The sequence below is a fragment of the Cinclus cinclus genome, chromosome 2 (assembly GCF_963662255.1).
Source record: "Cinclus cinclus chromosome 2, bCinCin1.1, whole genome shotgun sequence".
Taxonomy (NCBI): Eukaryota; Metazoa; Chordata; class Aves; order Passeriformes; family Cinclidae; genus Cinclus; species Cinclus cinclus.
In genome coordinates, this window is record NC_085047.1 from 99773149 (window position 1) to 99793336 (window position 20188).

At 40.9% G+C, this 20188-nt stretch overlaps 1 protein-coding gene across 1 annotated transcript in view; it reads left to right on the forward strand.

Annotated features, from left to right (window-relative positions):
• The first annotated feature begins 2707 nt into the window (after positions 1–2707).
• The window catches only part of EGFL6 (EGF like domain multiple 6), a 31633-nt gene continuing 14152 nt past the window's right edge, over positions 2708–20188 (forward strand). The window contains exons 1-7 of the mRNA XM_062515118.1: positions 2708–2775; positions 6731–6840; positions 9045–9137; positions 11915–12034; positions 12855–12974; positions 13652–13786; positions 15510–15632. Of these exons, the coding sequence (XP_062371102.1) occupies positions 2708–2775; positions 6731–6840; positions 9045–9137; positions 11915–12034; positions 12855–12974; positions 13652–13786; positions 15510–15632 (769 nt within the window). The remainder of the gene's footprint in view (positions 2776–6730; positions 6841–9044; positions 9138–11914; positions 12035–12854; positions 12975–13651; positions 13787–15509; positions 15633–20188) is intronic.

Sequence of the window (20188 nt, forward strand, 5' to 3'; positions counted from 1 at the left end):
GGGTTTTTTGGTCAGAAAAAAAACAAACCTGAAAATACTTAGAGGCACCTTGTTACTGGGCTACCATATGGAAAATGTTATATATAAGAGGATCACCAGTGACTGAATTACTTTTGTTATAGGCTAATGTAGTCAAGCAATGAAAGATTTGTGTTAGTAGGTAGAGAAATAATATGAGGGCAAAAAAAGTCTAAATCTTTTTGGCAGGAAACCTGAAACTAAAGAAAATCACATCAAAAGCCAGGAAGCTATACTTATAAAATTCCTCCCTGAAAACCACACAGTGATCTCCTATTACATTCATTCATAAAGCTGCTGGAAATGGCAATCCCTGGTGCACACATGGATTGCATAGGTATCAATTAAGATAGCCCAGGTGGGAAAAAGAGGGCTCCTATGGGGGCCATTATGTATTAGATATTTGGTGTTGGGTTCTTCACAGGAGACTTGCAGTACTTTTCAGAGTTTAAGGCTTAATTTGAAGATGTAACCCTTTCCTTTCCACGGGAAGGGACATTCAAAGTGTGGAAAAGAAAGGGGCAGATCTGGTTCTCTTCCATAGCCTTGTAGACCATCTTCCATTCCACCCTTCCATCCCTTTGAATATTACAGCTACTGCCTCAGAGGAAAAAATCATATTAAATCATGGTACAGCCAGAGTTGTGTCAGGGCCTGCAATTTGTGCACCTTCGGCATGCTCTGGAGACTGAATCTCCTCCTCTGCATGGGAGCTCCAGGGTCCATGAGTCAAAGGAGCTGTTCCACAGTAACTTTCAGAGAGAAAGTATCAAGTGGGACAAGTAGGAAAAACCTAAGCACAGTATTCCAGGTATGTCCTGACAAGTGATAAATAGAGAGGGCCAATTACTTCTTAATCTTTGCTTGCTGGTGATGCTACTGTTGATACAACCTGACATATCAAGCAAAGGAGGAAATGAGGGGGGATGAGCAGGACTCCCCCTCCACATACAAATTCTGAGCTGTTATGTCCATTCACCCCAAATAGGGAATGGCATTTTCAGTGGGCAAAGCAGTCTTATCACAGGGCCTCACTTTGGTCCAGAGATGACAAACTGATACGCTAAGACCCAAAAAACTAGGGGCAGCATATAATGAAGCAATAACAAGAACTATGTTCAGTCTAGAAATAGGATTAATAATTGTCATCCCATCACTAATTTTGCATTTTGCATCCTAGATATCAAGAAAATACATGAACAACAGCAGCCATGAGGTAAGCTTTGGGATCAGGATTGTATGAAGTACAAAAAGGTTTTCCTAAAAGCTGAGGGACATTCCTGTAAGACATGTTATATATGACCTTAGAAGACACAGGCCCCTCTTATATCACCCTGGTATGAAAGAGCTCCTGTGAGAGCTCAGAGCAAGACTGGGAGGATAGTCTAGAAACTGCCCATTAACTTTCACTTGGGAGACAGCCATGACTACAGCCTTAATAAACATTTCCCTAATAAATCACAGGGAATCGGGGAGACCCAGGGCCAGTCCCATTCCAGCAGGCAATGTGAAATACTATTTAGGGACCACCAGGGGCAGAAAGACCTAGCCACAAGTTACTCTACAAAAAATTTAAAAAAATATATATATATTTATATTTTTTGAGGAAATAATTATAGGTCATAATAGACTATGTACATCACAGTTCAGAAATTGTCTTCTGACCAAAAAAACTTATCTTGAACACCAATCTGTATTTTAATGGCAAGCTCAGATTCAAATGATGTATTCATATCTATTTGTTGGAATAAATGTGCATAATAAAAACCACAAGTCTTAATTCAGTTTTAAGTAATTAGTATACTTTCTACATGGTGCTGATTTAACTAAAATCAAAAGACTGCTCCTCCCATAAAGGAAGACAAGTCTAATGAAGGGAGCTGGAGAGTCTCAAGGTACTGCTGCATTTGTAGCACAGCTGCAAACCAACAATGGCCTTTGTGTCCAGCATCCAGGACAAAAAATAGTCTTTACCATTCCGTGCAACACACAAATAATATTGCATAAGCTTGTTTCTTTTAAACAGATCGAATTTTAATCAGGTGTTATTTGAATCCTGCGGCTAAATTTGCCGTCTTTTGGTACCTCTGACTTTACACTGTTCCTCTCTACAAGGTGACTTAAATGTAATTTGGAGGAACACCTGCACTTTCAGAAGTGTGAAGAAACCAGCAGTAGGTGTCAACAATTCGGCAGAAGTTCTTTCTAAAGAGATTTTCCCTGATATCCAAGTACTTAGCAGCTTGGAAAAAGTTGTTCAGGGATGATCCTGCCAGCCAAATCCTGGAAAGTTTTATGTGCAAATGCGGTTTCCCGGTGATGGAAACCCATCGCAGCGGGTGCCTGCGGAGGCAGCGCCGGCGGGAGACGCCGGCTGTGCACGGGGTGAGCCACCAGGGCCGGGCTCAGGGCTCTTACCGCCCGCCGGAGCGACACGGCTTTCCCGGAGAGCATCCCCGTAGCTCCACGGCCGGCTCCGGGACAGCCTGCCCCGCTCCGGCTCCCCCAGCCCCGGTCTCTGCCCGCCCCGGCTCCAGCGGCCGGAGGCGGACCCGCCCCGCCCCGCCCGGTTATACGGCCCCGTCCGCGATCCGGCGCTGCCGCCGAGGGACAGCCCGAGGGATAGACAGACAGACACACAGACACACAGCGCCGGGGTCGGGGCGGCCTGCCCGCCCGTGCCCGGGCGATGGTGCCGGCGGCCGGGAGCGCCCTGCTCGCCGCGCTGCTCGCCGCCGGGCTGGCCGCCGCGGGCAGGTGAGCGGGAACGGGGCGGGAGCGACTCGGGCTCCGCAGCCCCGCTGGGGCTGGGGCTGAGTCTGGGGCTGGGGCCGGGGCCGGGGCTGGGGCTGGGGCTGGTGCCGGTGCCGCTGCTCCCCGGCGGCCCCGCGGGCGTGGGGCGCTCCCCGCCGTGCGCAGGGGACGCGGGTCCCGGCCGTGCCCGTGCCCGGGGCTCGCCCCGCCGGCGGCCGCTCCCCGGGGCCGTGGTGCTGAACGGCGCCCGCCCGGTTCGTGCGCTCCTGCGGCCGGGGGAACCCTCCCCCGGGGTACTCACACCGGAGCTGCGGACTCGTGCTCTGGGAAAAGCGGCAGCTTTAGTGGCTGTCCAAATGGGGAAACACCTGCACCGTCTGTGGAAAGGTGTGAGCACCTCCAGTTCTTGGTCTGCCAGCATAAACGGCCCTGCGCCAGCAGCCAGTCATCACAGATGTTGGGTTCTATGGAGACAGGTATGCTTTGGAAAAAGGAGCTTTTGAGAGAGGATCAATATAACCACTTGCCCCAGAGCAAGCCGTTCCAGTGTTCTCTCTCGCTGTTCTCCAGAAGCAGAAGTGCTGCAGCAGAGCAATAGCTCATAGAAGGAGAATTCGCAACAACTGCGTATGAAGCCTTCAAGATGTTTTGTGTTTTATTTCTTTAATATTAGATCTGTGAATAGAAGCATTTGTCATCAACAAGTGGCAGTGTGCTGTTCCAGCACATGTGAGGCTGTTGAGTGGTCAGCTTCTCAGGAACTGGAAATTCATGAACTCTAGACCTTCTCTTATGTCTTGGAGAAAGCACATTTGTTATTCTATACCAACTCACACCATTGTCGAGGGCGGGGGGAAAAGGACTGTCCTCCAGGAAGATGGGGCTCCTTCCAGTCAACAAAACACGGTGAAGGGAGCCTGTCCAATCTATTATTGGGGTAGTTTACTGCCTTCTGTCATTAGTGTTGTTGCTGTTACTGTTCATTTCTTTATCTCATTGCTGTTTCCAGTAAATTTTTCTTACCTCAGCCTTCGATCTTTGCCTATTGTGCTTCTGATTCTCAACTTCATCCTGCTGCAAGGTGTAGGGTGAAGGGAAACTGGGGGAGCATGAGAGGGTGGTGAGAGATTGTGGAGAGTGTTGGTGGGGGGACTGATTTGGGGAATGCCGTTCCTAAACCATAACAACAATACAGATTACAGCAGCAGTGAAATTTAGTTCCACTCAGTTTAAAATGGTGCTAATGGCTCACAGCAATCTTGTGACAGCTAATGCAGCCAGCTCTTTATTTCAGCCACCTCCGCTCAGGCAGTCCTGGGTTGTTGTGGTTACTATTCATCCTCACTTCTTTGCTAAATGTCACATAGTGCTGTCAGCAGTACCGCAGCCACATAAAATCAATTACTTCTCTCCTCCCTGGGCACCCTGGACTGCTAAGTAGCCATTTGTTACCTTTAGCACCAGTGCTGCTTCGCAGAGGACTGAGTTCTTCAGGCACCACTGACCTGCACTGTGATCTGACCTGCACAGTGTGCCTTCTCTTGCCTTTCTTTTTCAATCACATATTTTGGCTGCCGGTTCTTCAAGGCCAGGAATTTTTTGCACACTGAGCTGACTTTGGTAAGTCCAGCCATTTCACTCAGGTACTTTACGTAGTCCCTCTGAAATCCTAGAGGAGTATCAGACAAGGAGGAATCAGAAGTGCCCTGTTCTCTCAGTCTGCGTTACTTCTTCCCCAGTATCCACGAGGGTTCATGTGACATTCTCCCAGAAAGGGTCTGCCTGCCTGAAAGAATCTCCTCTCTCTAAATTTCTTTTTCAAAAAATGCTGAACTCCTGATAGAAATAGCTAAGCTGATGGGTGTTGATTCTTCATGGATGAGAGGGACTAACCTGGCAAAATGGGTTTTCCTCCCACATTTTGGGATCTAGTTGATCTTCCCCTTTGCTAAAGGTAAGTTTTATCTTGATGCTTGTTGTGGAAGTCAGAACAAGCCATTTGACCTTGTCCAAGACAATATGTATAGAGTTCAGCTATGTTAATTTAATTTAACAGCATTATAGAACTTTTCCCAGTTTTCAGGAATGTTTGTTCCAAAATCTTGAGAGATATTGTGTACTTTATAATGGCTTTTTTTTAAAAAAAAAGTAAATTATTAAATATTATTGAATCAGTTTTTCCTGTGAAAATGAGCACCTTTTGAAAAGGAATGAGATCCTTCTCCCTCCAGGCATTTTAACCTTCCGGGGGAGTCACAGCAGTATCTAGATGCATTCAAAGGGATTTTTTGGGATGCAAACAGAATGTACATTTATTATCCAGCTGAATTCAAGGCCACGTTCTAGTCTGCAAGCAGAACATACGTTCTTTAACTTGTATACTTGCAAGTGATGTAAGCCAGCAGCATGTTGATGACAAAATGGATAAATGTTGTTTTACTGACTATAGATGCAGAGGCAGGGTGCTGATTTGTCACAGACACACAGAGAGGAGTTACAGCTTTCAGCACACTTTTTCACCTGTCTAAAGAGGTTCATGTACAAGTACATGTACTCCTGTAAACTGCATCACTTGGTTGATGGCAAAGATTGGGTGGCTTCAGAACAATTTATTCCAGCACTGAAGATATTTTTCATGCCAGGTGACATGAAGACCATCTCCTTGTTTAGAGTATCTCAGATACATGAGCTTATGCATTTCCTCTGAACTCCATTCTAGTTCCAATGGTTCAGCTACTAAAGAAAACTCTGGAGTAACATCTTGCATCTTTGAAGTGTATGCATATATTTGTTCTACTAGTTTGCCTCAGTGATGTTTGCAGGAACTGTTTTGATGTGAGTGCAACCATTACAGATCAATGCAGGAGGATACATGCAAAGCATTCCTGTAATGTGATAAAATATTACCTCTTTTGTGCCTCAGACTAAAAAATGCAAAAGTTCATGCCTGATTACTTTTTTCCATCATTTTTTCCCACTGTGAGATTTTTGTTACTGTGTGTTGTCCCCCTCAGTACCTTAAATCACTTAACTACAAAGCTCTCACCAAAATGGAATTTTCTGGGTCAAAACCAACACTTTTGGACTCTTTGAAGAAAATGCATTTTAAATTATGACTTGGATAAAGTAGTGGGGACAGAGGATTTTTGGATAAAGGAAAGAAGTTCATAAAAGGGATAGGCATATGGTGGTGGACAACTTAAGTAACAGCAAGCAGAGGGAGAAAAGAACTAAAGTCACAGCACTCATAGAAGCACAGAAGAGGTCTAGAAGATTCACATAGTTGTGGATTTCCATCAGATTTATAATTTTGGCAGCTAATATGGCAGGTTTTCCAACTCTTGCAGCTGTTGATCTGCACAATTACTTTGAACCCCCTGGGCTTATTGGCAGGTGAAATTAACATTAATTTATATGGTCAGGGAATCTCATGCAACCAGAATGCCTGGGACTGTCAGCATTTGTGCAATCACTTTGCATGTATGTGATGGCTATGAGCCTGTAAGTCACTAGCTTTTATGAGGCTGACTGATGTTCTCAACATGCTTTTCTGTAGAATCAGTCTTTCATCAACTGAGGCAATAGTGCTGTCAGTTACGGCATCATATATTCAACCCAGTTATTCATGTGACACAAACTGAGGCAGCCCTACTGATTTCAGTGATAGTAATAGCACTCATTCTAGCAAGGGAGCTGGCTGTATTTTTTGCCTTTGCCATGTTTCTCATTAGAAAGGGTTTACCTTGCACAGTTAATCTACTGCAGGTGAAACATTCCCATCATCCCAGTTTCTCTGATCAAATGCAAGTCTGCATTCCTGACTAGGAACACTGCTCTATGTTTGGTGAAATTAAAATGCCTGACAATGGATAAAACATAAGAGAATTGAAAAAGGGGTGTGCAGAGGAATGGACTAGAGCATTTTTGCTAGAGCTAGTGTTTGTCCTTCCTTACGCAGCTCGAGAGCTCGTGGGCAGCTGGGGCCTGTGAGCCAGCCTGGGGTGTGTCACTATGGTTCCAGGTTGGATTGCTGTCCTGGCTGGAGAAAGAACAAGGGCCACTGTGAAGGTAGCATTAACTTTCTGTTTGTTTCCTCTCTGTTGCTGCATACTCAGTACTAATAAGGAGGTTTCTTACATGTCTGCCAGAAGTTACAGAAGGAAAACTTCAGAGGAGTGAAATCTCTTAACTCTGTGAGAGAGCAAATAAAACATGCTTGAGAGACCATCTCCTCAAAAAAAGCAGAACTTTGGGTAAATAACACCAAACCATAACTTGCACGTTCAGAAATTCTTAGATCCAGAAGGCACCATCTTTTCTAACCTCCTGCAGAGCCCTGCTCAGTAGCTATACTGCTACAGCTGTTGGGTATGTGCCATAAATGCAGTGTTTTCTAATATTATATAAGGACCCCTAAAATGATTTTATATCAGTTGGTACCCTTCATCTTAAAATTACACAGCCTCTGAGAACCAGAAGGTTTTGACTTTCAAAAAAATAATCAGTAAGTGCCCCTGACTTGAGCTTGGGTAGCCAGGCAGCTTTCTGGTCTGTGGATCATTTGCTTAATGAAGAGACAGTGACTCTTAAGACACTTCTAATTTGTAAGAGGTCTACATATCCCAAGCAGAATGTGATGTAGAGTCTCTCTCCCCAGTGGTACTTGGGCAAAACAAAACAAAATCATAAAATATACGTTTGAGAAATCTTTTTCAGATGTTGCACCTGTTGTCCTATAGAGTTTGGCCTTTTATATCTAATGAATTTGTATAGAAGCTTAAGATTACTCATTGCTAAAAATCCATATGCTCAAAGGGAAAGATGCTAAAATGTCTCTGTTCTGTATATATTATATGCCGTTTTAAGAAAGGAAAAAGGGATTATTGTAGTATTTCTTGCATTGCTTAATTGCATTTTAGTTTTTATGCAAATTAATACCTGGATGGATAACTGGCAAATGTAACTTTTGATCAGCCAATGGAGTAGGTTGTTTTGTTTTAGAGCAAAAGGTTTTCATAAAATTTGAATACTATTCTTTGGCAAATCAGTTTAAGCCACCTATAATGTAATTCTGCATTGTAAATCCAGATGTGTTTTTCTCTGCTTCAGTGCTAACACTGCTAGCTGGTCTTTTGCAGTCTTGCATCTCCTCAGTTACAGAAGAGAAATGTATCCATCCTATGGGAGAACATCAGGATGCTTTGGATCTCAGGGTAACAAGCTGGTCTTGCAGTGTGCCACACTGCATTCAGGGCTGGAAGAAGTGTTGAAAAATGCCTCAATCTGCAGAGTTAGTACCTTCAGGACATCTGAATGTATCTGTTAATGCAAGAAAGATACTTGAATTCAGAAAAATTAATTTTAATATTTATTTTACTATATAGTAACAAAGCTTTCCCATAGGTTGCAGATCAGCTTAACGACGTAAGGAGTCAAGTTTCACATCCTGGTGCACACTCTCTCACTGTTTCCTGAGAGGTAGTCCTGATATAAATGAGTGTTTGGTTTGCTCTTCCTGAATAACCCCCATGCTGACAATTAGAGAGATTTCAGGAGCCTTAAGGCTTATAAAAGTCAGCATTTAATTTCTGATTGATGATCCAGAGGACTTAGAGTTGCTTTTCAATGTGTCCAGGTTAAATAGTTAAATATAGCCCTCTCAAATTACTGTAAACCTGATGCAATTGTACTTGTTGGGATGTGTGGTAAGGACAGTTGCCTAATGACAGATGTGCTCTGGATGTTCCACCATGGGACAGACACGTTCCTCAGCTGTAACTGAGGAGATCCATGACTGTGAACTGCCATAGGATTATGTGTCTCCTTTGGCTCTAGGACAGTGCTGTTGCCTTTTTCCTGCTCTAGATCCCAAGCACAGTAATTCAAGCAGCTGGCCAGCTGCTTCTCACATAGGCTTCCTAAAAAAAGGAAAAAGGCAAGAGTACAAAACTAAATGTGAGTTGTAAGCATTGCAGTAAAAAAACCCAAACAAACAAACAAACAAACAAACAAACAAAAAACACCAAAGGAGAGACCTTTTGTCTTTACAAACCTGGAAAAACTCAAATTCTTATAATTAAGGTTACTGCCATTATTCTAAAGCCCAAATAAAGTGCTAGTCAGTAGTTAATGTGCTCAGACTAGAGGGAGAGGTATGGAGTATACTGAACTTGTGCAAAATCTTTTAGGCAACTAAGCAGGGCAAAAGTTCTCAAAAAGAAAATTTCTAACTTTTTATTTTTCTTTCTCCTTTGTCTGCCTGACTACACCAGCTACCTGTGGACATGGGTGCAAGTACGGCGAGTGCATGGGACCAAATAAATGCAAATGTCTCCCTGGGTTTACAGGAAAAACCTGCAATCAAGGTTTGTGCATATGCTCCAGAAAGGAGACTCTTGATTTTCTGTTTCCTTATCTTGTACTGTGGCTTTTGTCATCTTCCAAAGCAGTAAACCAGGATGTTTTCTTGTTTATGTAGAAGAACTTAAGAATTTCAGGCTTTTACGACTCCAGCATCCCAGGCAAGCTAAAGCCTCCTTCAGGAGACAAAAGTTCAGACCTATATTGTATATCTCCTATGGGCTGATGACAAGGGAAAACTGTCACGTTTATAGTCAGAGAATTAAAGCATGGAGAAATTATGTAGGAAGGTATCAGAAGAGACGGTATCAGAACATCCAAGAACCGATGTTATTTTCTTAACTGGCAGCCCATGTTTCTTCTTAAACTAATCTTCTAGTCAGAAAAATGTGTGATTGTATGGTAGACATGTAATTTATCAATCTGCCTGGGCTGTTTGTATATGCTGATGGCATTTCTGAGAACCACCCTTGGGAGTCTTTATAATTGCATGTTCAGAAACTTTAAATGCACCATTCCCCCCCACCATAAACCTGGAATTTGACATGGAAGTGTTTCAGTTAACACATTGGTAAGAGCTCAGGGTTTTTTTTCCTGTTCCAAAATATGAGACCTCCTGTCTTGGATCAGATGAAGGGAGCAGATCACTGTGCATGGAGAGGAAGATGAGTGAACTGCAGGTGCTATGATGGAAACATGACATAAAGGCCATAAAAATGACTAGGTCTGTTCTTTCTACCTTCCTAAGCTCCTGCAGACGTTGCTTGAAAATATTGCATTGACATGCTAAACACACATTTTTTATAGCCAAAACAGCCCATTTATTACACCGTATCTTTCAAATAATAATGCCCTAAATATGTGCTATTAAGTATTTTGGAAAAATACATCTTTTGCTGTTGCTCACAGGGAAAGAAGTTAAATCCTCAGTACAACTAGAGAGAAAAGGCAAACAGCAGCTCTGGTTATATGTAACGGAGATAAAAGTACCACTTAAAACTTCAGCCTCCAAATGTAGAAGTTCAACTTCAAAAATTATTTTGCAGCTTGAATGTTATTAAAAGGCAACATAGAAACCCTCAGCTTTTAGGTGTTTTCCGTGCAGTAACTCTGTGTGCATCTGCCATGCTCTCCATAGGCAATCTGATCAGTTCTGTGCACTTCAGAGGCTGAGGCTTGGGGGAAGCACTGCATAGACCTGCACATGTAAATTCCCTGTTAGCTCCTGGGCTTTTCTACCTTCTGAAGCATGGCCAGGATTTTTTCATTGAGATGGTGGCTGGTACAGGCCAGAAGTGTCCAAGAGCTCTTTGTTTCAACAGTATAGCTGTATAGGTGATCATGTTCCATCAGCCAGGAGTGCTAAGACCAACTTTTAATTTACTGGCAGATGTAGCCTTGGTCTGTCCTTACAGCAGAATGTCCTGCTGAGCAAGCTCAACATGAGCTAACTAAAATAACAGAGATAAGGGGACTGTATTAGTCTGCCACCAAGTTTGAGCTAAATTAGCCATATCTCCATAGTTTTTTTTAGCGCTATCTGTGCATTGTGAGAGATGGGTGCAGATAAGCACTTCTGAAAATGTATGGTCTAAGTGGAATAACTTTTGTTCTCCAGTTTGCTCTCTAGTTTCTTTGTTAAGTGAGTCTAACTTATTTAGTGGAGTCACAGTAGCACAAAAATCCAGTCTGATTTGCAAGCAGACAGGTTGTCCCTTTTCAAACAGACCCTGTGAGAATAATAGAATGCAACAACCCTCTCTCTTCCCTGGACTGAGCTGTAACAAACACTTGTGCACCTCCACAAAGTTTTTGCTTTGAATGTCCTGGAGGTTTTGTTCCTGTGGTCTGCAGGGTATGACACAAGACCAGATGCTTCTCTCATTACAAGTGGAGTTGCACAAGCTCAGTGCTTGCCTGGAAAGCTCCATCTTTACTGAAATTACATTATTGGTCATATGTGCTGTTAAGCACATGTTGAATGGGCTGCATATGCTGGTGCATTCTATAAATGAATTCTTTCTATTTACTAGTCACTACAAGAGGTAGAGGTGTCAGGTCATGGCAGTAAACACAGATGAACCCCTGTCATAGGCCAAATATCATTGTCAGCACTGCTCACCCTGTACCACACAAATCAACGTTTTAGAATTCTCATTTTTTCCCTGTGAAGGAAAGATGTTGGGAATTTGAAATTGATTTTGTTTCCAAAAAGCCTTTAAATCCTGGATTTTGAGAAGGATTTAGGATGTTTTATTCTCAGTATTTTGAGTTTTTTGACATCCTTTTAAAATCACATTATAATATATTGTATTTCATTTCTGCTGCTGATAACTTTGGTGCCAGTGTGTAGCTCAAAAAAATGAAAGTAAAAATCTTCGTTCACTTTCTCTCAAACTGTTTTGCTGTTCTTAACCTCATGTTTTTCCTTTCTAATACAGAGGTCAACTGGAGGGCTAGAACCAGAAAAAATCCATTTAAAAAACTCCCCCAAAAAGATTAGCTACAATTCTCTCCACCCCCCACTTCTCCCTAACAAGCTGCCAGATGTGGCCTGGGTTTGCATTAATTTTTCAAGAGTAGAGGTCTGTGTATGTTGGTTTTACTAGCAGTCTTTCAGCCAGATGGTCTGCTAAACTCTCATCTTGCAAGGGGCTGGCTTATTTTCCATCCAGACAATTTCACTCTGGAGAATTCCACACATTAGGCAACATTATCCACCTATATGCACGGATATATGTATAAAAGCCCAGCACTCACTCAGTTCCAATGACTTCTGCAGATCTGAATGAATGTGGACTGAAGCCACGTCCCTGCGAGCACAGATGTATGAACACACATGGCAGCTACAAGTGCTATTGTCTCAACGGGTACATGCTCATGCCAGATGGCACATGTGCAAGTAAGTAACAGAGCTGATGGAACAGGCACACCAAAACCATCTAATCACATTTAATCCCAGCAGATTTTCTTGTGATGAACCGATTTATTTTATTCAGGGTAGGGTCTTTGCCCCTGTTCTCTGGTATCGTCACAGCTGAAAGAGGCTTCCTATTTGGTAGTTCCTGGGTAAAGTAAACTAGGTCATACTTATATTTTGGTTTTCAGAGGTGTTTTGGTCCTGATAGAAGTAAAAGTCTTTGATAGTGTTGCTTCAGGTAGAACAGCTAGTAAAATCTCAGTGTATAGTCCTGCCAGTTCATCTGTTGAATAAGGATGACTGAATGTATTCAAGCAAAGCACCAATACAGATTACTTTTTACTGTGCTGAATTTCATGTCATTATTCCTTGCTTTACCTTTCTCAGTGCTCCACAACTGATTTATTTTATCTGTGCTAAAATGCTTCTGACAGTTGATGAAAACTGTTCTTGCAGACATCTGCTGTACGATCTAAAGCGTATCTAAACTTGTGGAAATAGGTATTTCTCCTATCTTCTTAGTCTTTAAGCCAGCATGAAATGGAAAGCATTCTGCTTTTTTAGCCAACCTGATTTTTCAGACCTGAGAAAGCTTCTAGTTTTTGGTGAAAGAGCTTTGTTTGTAGAAAATATCTTATGGACTCCTTAATTTTTTTATATGATTTTTTATAAACAGCTTTATTTATAATGAATGGATTTTTGTTGTTCTGATTAATTTATGTGTTTGTCCATATCTAACTTAAAATTGTGTGATTCCAGCCTAGAATTTTTCTCCTCTTGTTATTTTAAATACTGTTTTCAGGTTCTAGGACATGTGCCATGGTGAATTGCCAATATGGATGTGAAGAAGTCAAAGGGAAGGTGCAGTGTCTCTGTCCATCAGGTGGCCTACAGCTGGGACCAAATGGAAGGACATGCATTGGTATGGTTAGAGAGCTCACTCTCAGCTTCTTGTCTGCAGGATCCCTGAAGCCAAAAGATTCTGGGGAAAGATTAGGAATTAGTTAACCCTTCTCACTGGCTTAAATAACACTTCTTGTTACTCTCAGTGTGATGTAAAGTTTTCATATATTTTTAAAAATCATTTTTCTTGAACTATTGGCCATGTAATTCTTTGGATAAGTCTCATCCCAGTAAATAATTCAATGTTTTAACATGATTTAGAGTCATCCACAGATTCAGTTGGTATAAGACCATTAATTACAGTGCTCTGCCTGCAGGAAGCTGCCCTGCTGACATAATGTGTTTTAGGATTTGGGCATTTTGTTTGGATGGGGCTTGCTTTTATTGTGATGACCCACAATACAAACCTCTCAATTTTTTCTCCAGAAGCCTCAACATTACTTGTGAGTTTCCTGTGATGGAGAAAGTATTGCTTATAATACTTGGTACTATGTTCTTCCATAAAGTTAGTTCACATTTTACTGCTTCGCTCATAAGAACACGTGCAAAAGCCACCACCAAATGTGAAATTATAAGACTTATTTATTAAGTTTATTTGTGATAGCCAAGACCAAATAATTCCCATTCAAATCCCAGTGAGCTTCTTCCCATTTTACCTTCTCATGGATCTGAGCAGCATCCCTTCTCTTGCTGTAGACATTGATGAATGCTCCACTGGCAAAGCTGTCTGCTCGTACAACCGCAGATGTGTCAACACTTTTGGAAGCTTCTACTGCAAGTGCCATCTGGGTTATGAACTAAAATACACCAGTGGCCGCTACAGCTGTGTAGGTAAGAGCTAGCCCGTGGATGTTCCTTCTTCACTCTTTTTATTCCCACAGAGCACATCTTCCCTCTCATTGCCTCCATGACATTGGCCTGTCCTGGGGATGCTGCCTCAGAAATGAGTAAAAGATGTCACACTAAGAACATTCTTCAAGGGATTTTGAATTTTTCTCTGTTTTTATTCCTGTAGTGTTATGAAAAAACTGAATCACTGGCACTTACAATTTAAATTGCCTCATTGTGCCAAGTCGCAATGTGCAAGAGTTTGTTTTAAGTTGTCAACTCCTGACTAAAAAAAAATGCTGTTTCCAGTAAAGGTTTAATTAAAGAACCATTTTTTGTTGTTTTGGTTTCAAACTGTGATGAATAAGCAGTCCCACTATATTTCTTCTTTTTTTTTAATGCCATTATTGAGGAATGTGAAGTAAGTGCCTTCATGACTGTAAAAACAGTTATTTGAATAGTTTGTACAGAACTCGAGGGGGAAAAAGTATGAAAATAGTAGGTTTCAATTACTTTTCAGGTTTCTGTTGCAGGACAAAGTTTATCCCTAAAAAAAGAAATACAGGGAAAAATTTATCTTGACATGCTTGGGTGTTAAGTGTCAAAACACGTTTGACTCCTGTTACAATCCATTAGCTAAATGCTGGAAGAACAGCAAAATGTAAGTTACTGCAGCAGGTGCTACAGGAGTATTGTTCAAACTGTTGACTAAACAAGGGCCTGGAAGCATTGGGACTACTACATGTGCATAAAAAAATGAGAACTAATGGCATGTATTTGTATTTAATTTATATTGGAAGTGAGGGGTAGGAGGAAGATCATAAGGTTGAGAGACTTAGGTGTGCATTTCATGTCTGCAAACCCTGAGAGACTTCAAGTGGAAAAATACTTTCTTTTCTCATACATTGTGTGCACGGTGGAAAAAATGGAAAGGTCTCAGTAGCCAGGATTTTATTTGCAAGCCTAAATCTCACTTTCAGGCACACCAGACTTTAAAGCCAGTCCTCCTGCTAACTTGTTTGTTTGCTGACTTACATTATGAGAGGACCTGTCAGCTGCTAAAAATGATGCAATCTGGATAAAATTTGAGTGGTACAAATTTGTGCACCAACATGACTCCCTCATGGGGGAAAAATCAGAAACATCTTTGTAACAGAGCAAAATCAAATACTCTTTGGTGCCTGTACATTTTGCTGTGAGATGAATGTAGTATTTTCTACTGAATTTTGCTTCTTATACCTTTTTTTCATGCAGCATCATATATATGCTGGAATGTGAGAGGTAGCTTAAAGATCTTGACATCTTGGCATGCTCAGGGTTACTTTCCATTGCATTCTTTCTACAGTGAATGAAAGAATGAGAATGTTTTGGTGAGTTCTTTTCTAACTGATGTCACACATTCTCTTGGCGCCTTGTGCATTTTGTTAATAGAAGAGTGTGTACAGCCTATGGTTTGAATTCTGTTCTCAGTCAGGAAATCACTGCATTCACCTTGTCCTTACTGAGATGCTCTGTTTTCCATGGATTCGTACACCAGTATCTGTGCTTTTGGAGCTGACACTAAGCATTCTCTCCTAGTGTGAATTCTTCTGCCTCTGGTGGTCTCTGCACTGCCTTGGTCTAACATTAGTGCTTACATACCTGGAAAGAGATGGGTGGCACAAACGGGCTGTCAGGAGCCTTGGGTTTCACCAGTTTTCACTGAAGTGTTTATCTCTTCCCCCAGATGTAAATGAATGTGTGACAAATACACACAGGTGCAACCTCCATGCAGAGTGCCTCAACACCCAAGGATCCTTCCAGTGCAAATGCAAACAGGGCTACCAAGGAAGTGGATTTGATTGTGCTGGTGAGTACCACTGGATGTCAGGAATAGTGCTGTTCTGTTTTTCTCCAATAATTGCTCATTAAAAGGCATGTTCTCAGAAAAGTCATGCTGAGCAGTGCTGCAATTCCAACCAAGCAAGACTCTCCACAAAATAATATATTAACTGCATGACTCATAGCATAGTTAATACAAGTATCACTTGTTCAAATTAACTTGGCCTGCAAGTCTCCAAGTCTCATAATATCTCTGGGAATTGCAAGTAGAACAAATAAGTGAATTTGAAGAAACAGAGTTTAAAAAAAAAAAAGTTTTAAAAATCTACTGTGATTTCTCCATTAATTCCCAAGGTTATCCCCTTGGAGGGATGTACAGTCCCTCCCAGAATAGTTTCAGGCTAACTTAGCAAAAAATGAGAAAAAGGAGGAAAGCTGTAACTTCTGTTAAACTGTTTTCACTTAAAATTTTTCCTTTGTTTGTCTATTGTATATGGAAGACCTCCTAAAGATGTCATTTCCCACTTTAACTGAATATGACCCTTCAAGAAGAAAGAAAGAAAGAAAGGCTGTTCTTGTCTTTATATTTAAAATGAACCTTTTAATTTTTACCCTTATTAATCCTGGCAGATGTTTCTCCTGCAACATCATTAAAGATGTTTTTCTCAAGAGGATGCTTGTCTCCTCAAACATTTTAAAAGCTTTTGCCTGTAGCAGATGAAGTCTACATAATATATAAATCTTTTCAAGTAATCCTTGATCAGATATGTCTTATGATTATACTTCATGGTCACAGATGTTGTCTGAGTCCCTCTATTATTCGTGTTCCTACTCTCATTATGGTAACAATTGAAACTTATAATATACATTTATAAATTAATATTTTCACAGAATATTTTGTTTTGCAAGGGACCCACTAGTCCAACTCCTGGCCTTGCACAGGAGACTTAAAACTTAATTTTGTTAAGTTTCAACTTCCATTAAAAAAATGTTGACTTTTAACAAGCAAAAATACACAAAAATCTGACTGTTACTGAAAGGTTTGATATGGATGTAGCTTACCACAGCAGAGCTGTTTAAAACATTCTTCTACTCAAATTCAGTGTTATGGGCCAGGTTCCTTGCTAGACTACATCTCTTATGATATGTCACTGCAGCACACTGAAATGAAGGATGCATTTGACTGCCTATCAAAGCAAACTGACATGACACGACACATCTTGGTATGGTTTATTAAAACAAAATGTGCCACAGGTGAAATGTTAAGCAAATAGATCTCTGAGAAAAATAGTCTGATTTGGATTTTTTTTCCCATTTATTTGCCTTCTTCTTTTTAATGAGAAGGTAAAAATTTCCAGGAAAACTTTCTTTTTGACTAATTCTGTGTATAAAATATTCTTTTGTCAAGCAAAAACAATTCAATGAGAATGATTGCTTAAATATAAATAACAAATGTTTTCACTTGTGGAGAGAATTTTTGTGATGTCTAGCTCTGTTTAAAAATCAGTTCTGAAGTCACATGATTGTTATCTTCTCACAGGTGTTTCTTACACAGTTTGTCTTCTGCCTACCTCCTCCTGTCATATTTCCAATTACTGAAGTCCATTTGTTGTTTAGCAGAGGAAGGAACCATGCCATTCATATACTTAATAGAACACACTAAATGGAAAAGAGATTCATTACAAGAGAGGATAGAGGAGTAACTTACAGTAATGAGAACAGTCAGAGCCACAGGCGGGTCAGAAGGTGAGGGTCCAGCTAGAAAGCTGTAAATAACAATAGAGAAAGATTAAAATAAAATCAGTGGTAAGTGACCCCTGAAATGTAGAGATGTTAAATAGAGACTGGTTTCTCTGGTGGTAATTCCCCCACATACACCTTTTCTTTTAAAGGAAAGTGGAGGAGATTCTTTTAGCTCTGAATGTTTCAAAAGTTGACTTTTACTGCAATCCTCAAGAACATCTGACCAGTGTAACTGGACAGGGACAGGACGTGTCTTCCTATTGCAGAAAATGTTTTTTCAGTGACACAAACAATTGGATGTACCACCAACAGTGAAACACTAAGTGTTCTCCATGTCATATGGCAATTGGAAAAGCTTTGCTTTTACTGCAGCCAAAAGAAATTTTGCTATTGGGTTTAATGGGATGAGGACATCATTTTGGGAATTTAGGACCTGAAGGCTGTGGCTTCACACTTCTTTTGGTGACAATGGCTACAATTCCTGTGGCCCATTCCAGTTCCTAGCAGGTGGGCCTGTGCTTGTGCTGCAGCTGAGCAAAAACCTTCTTAAATAAGTCTCCAGTGCTCCACATAATTATTCCCACAGGGCTGGAACCCTCTTTTCACAGGGAAACATTAGTTCTTAATAGCAGTTGTCTCTAGTATTAAAAAAAAAAAAAGGCTACCATGGAAGCAATATTTGCTTTTTTAAATAAATGAAAATTATTTTAATATATAACTTATTTTTTGGAGTAGGAAAGGAGAGCAATCAAGCACATTGTTTATAATGAAATTTCTGTGGCTACATCTCATGCCACCAAATAACCCAATAAGTGATGTAATATGTAATTCACCTTTGCAAAGAAGGTGGTGGAGCTTCTTTCATTCAATTTGTATGTCAATACACTAACTTGGAGAAAGCTGCTGAAACATCAGGCTGCAAACACTGCTGCTGGTCTGGATGTGACCTGTGATTATTAAGATACCCTTTTACCATTTAACACTCCTATATGTATGAAACGTTGAAGACCATCTCTGAACTGTGTGTAGCACACATGTTGTTTGAGAATCCATAGAGATGAATTGATTTGAACAATTCCTAAAAGAGTCCTAGACATTTCCACATCTGGCCTCTATCTTGCTGCAATCTGTTGCAGGTTCATGTGCTTCCTGATTTCCTATTGTGCACTGAAAACCCACATTTCCCCTGCCACATGCCTCTATGTGTATCCCAGCTTTTATTTTATTTAATAATAGAGTCTCACAAGGTTCCATAAGCAATTAAGATTCCGGGGGGAGGGGAGGGGTAAGGGGGGGGGGGGGAAGAAAGAACCTATTTTTGATTTACTTTTTTTTGGTCCTACAAAATAACAGGAAAAAGAATTACTATCTTTAAGTCTATGGGTATCACTCTAAGAGCTCAAAAATGACACTCTTTATTATTGCCCAGCTAGAGGCAGAGGTTACTCTTCTTCATTATGCTTTGCTGGGTATATAAGTGTCAATAAAAATTCATGCCAGCTCTCTCTCTGCCTCTTGCATTAATCGTTCATATTTTGCTGATAGGGTAACCCTTAGATGGTATATATTATTTTTCTTTCTTATTATCTTGCCAATCCTGAGAAAGGTTTGGTTTGACATAATAAAGTTTCAAAGCTTCAAAAACGATTGTGGACAAATTGCTGGTGATATTCTTAAAATTTAATTCAGTATGGAGTCAAATACTGCTGTTATTGTTCAGTGAGTAACACCTAGGCTTTTGTCACCACACATTTCCTACTAGATGCCTTGCTGGCTGGTGTAGTCATGTATTAAGCAGAGTCCAGAGTGACAAACTTGCCCTGATTTCTCAAAGTATCCTTAATAATAATAAGGACAGTAAAAATTTTAGAAATTAAATAGAGTAGCAACATATATTGGTAGATGATGTTCCATGGTGCTTGGAAGAAAATAATAGCCCATAATCTGTTTTTTAACCTATCTATGAAAGCTTTCAGACTCTTAAGAATATCCAAAAGAGGTTGATAACTTTTAGAATGATTTCTGGAAGTATGCTGTGCTGATCTAATCTTTCTTCACATCTACAGACTCCACCTATACATGGTAGATTGTTGTCTGTCTCCCACACCACTTCTCCAACTCTTACATAGAGGAGCTATAAAGGGAGCAATGAAAGGATTTATAAGGCAGTCTCCTAGGCTTGTCTCTCACCAGGTTTTTAAATACTCTGTGAGGTGTGAAGGTGGAAGCAGTGGGGTGCCTGCTGGAGTGCAGAGCAAGCTGTCCCCTACAGCATCCCCTGTAAGGTCAGGGCCAGCACCAGCTGCAGTCACAGGGTGTGTGGAAGGAAAACAGATTCTGTCCCTCTCCTGTATCATCCCCTGAGTTATTCCCTTTCCACAATGCAGCACAGAGTCAATGGGCTGGCATATACTCTTTATGTATTTTTTTTTCAACTCAACTTTCACAACTTGGTCATTAGACATCCTACACCAATCCATTTCTGTGGGTTTATAATTTTTGTACAGCAACTGATGACAGAAAAGATTTACTTTTAGCCCTTAGCCATCATTTGCCTTTGTTTTCCTACTTCTTTTCCTAATTCTCTCTAATTCAAAGAAAGAAAATACCTTTGAAAACTGAGATATTTTCATATTAGGGCAATAAACAGAAACTGCATGAGCTGGTGGAAATAATCTGCATGCTTCCTGATCGAAGTACATAAGGAAGAGCTGGGGTGGAATGCTCTACATTTCTTTGCACTTTCCAAAATTCTCTGCAGTCACATGGACAAATAAGTGCACAAATATTTGTGACTAACATGTCTGCACTTACCTACATATCTTGAGGCAAAGGGTCCTG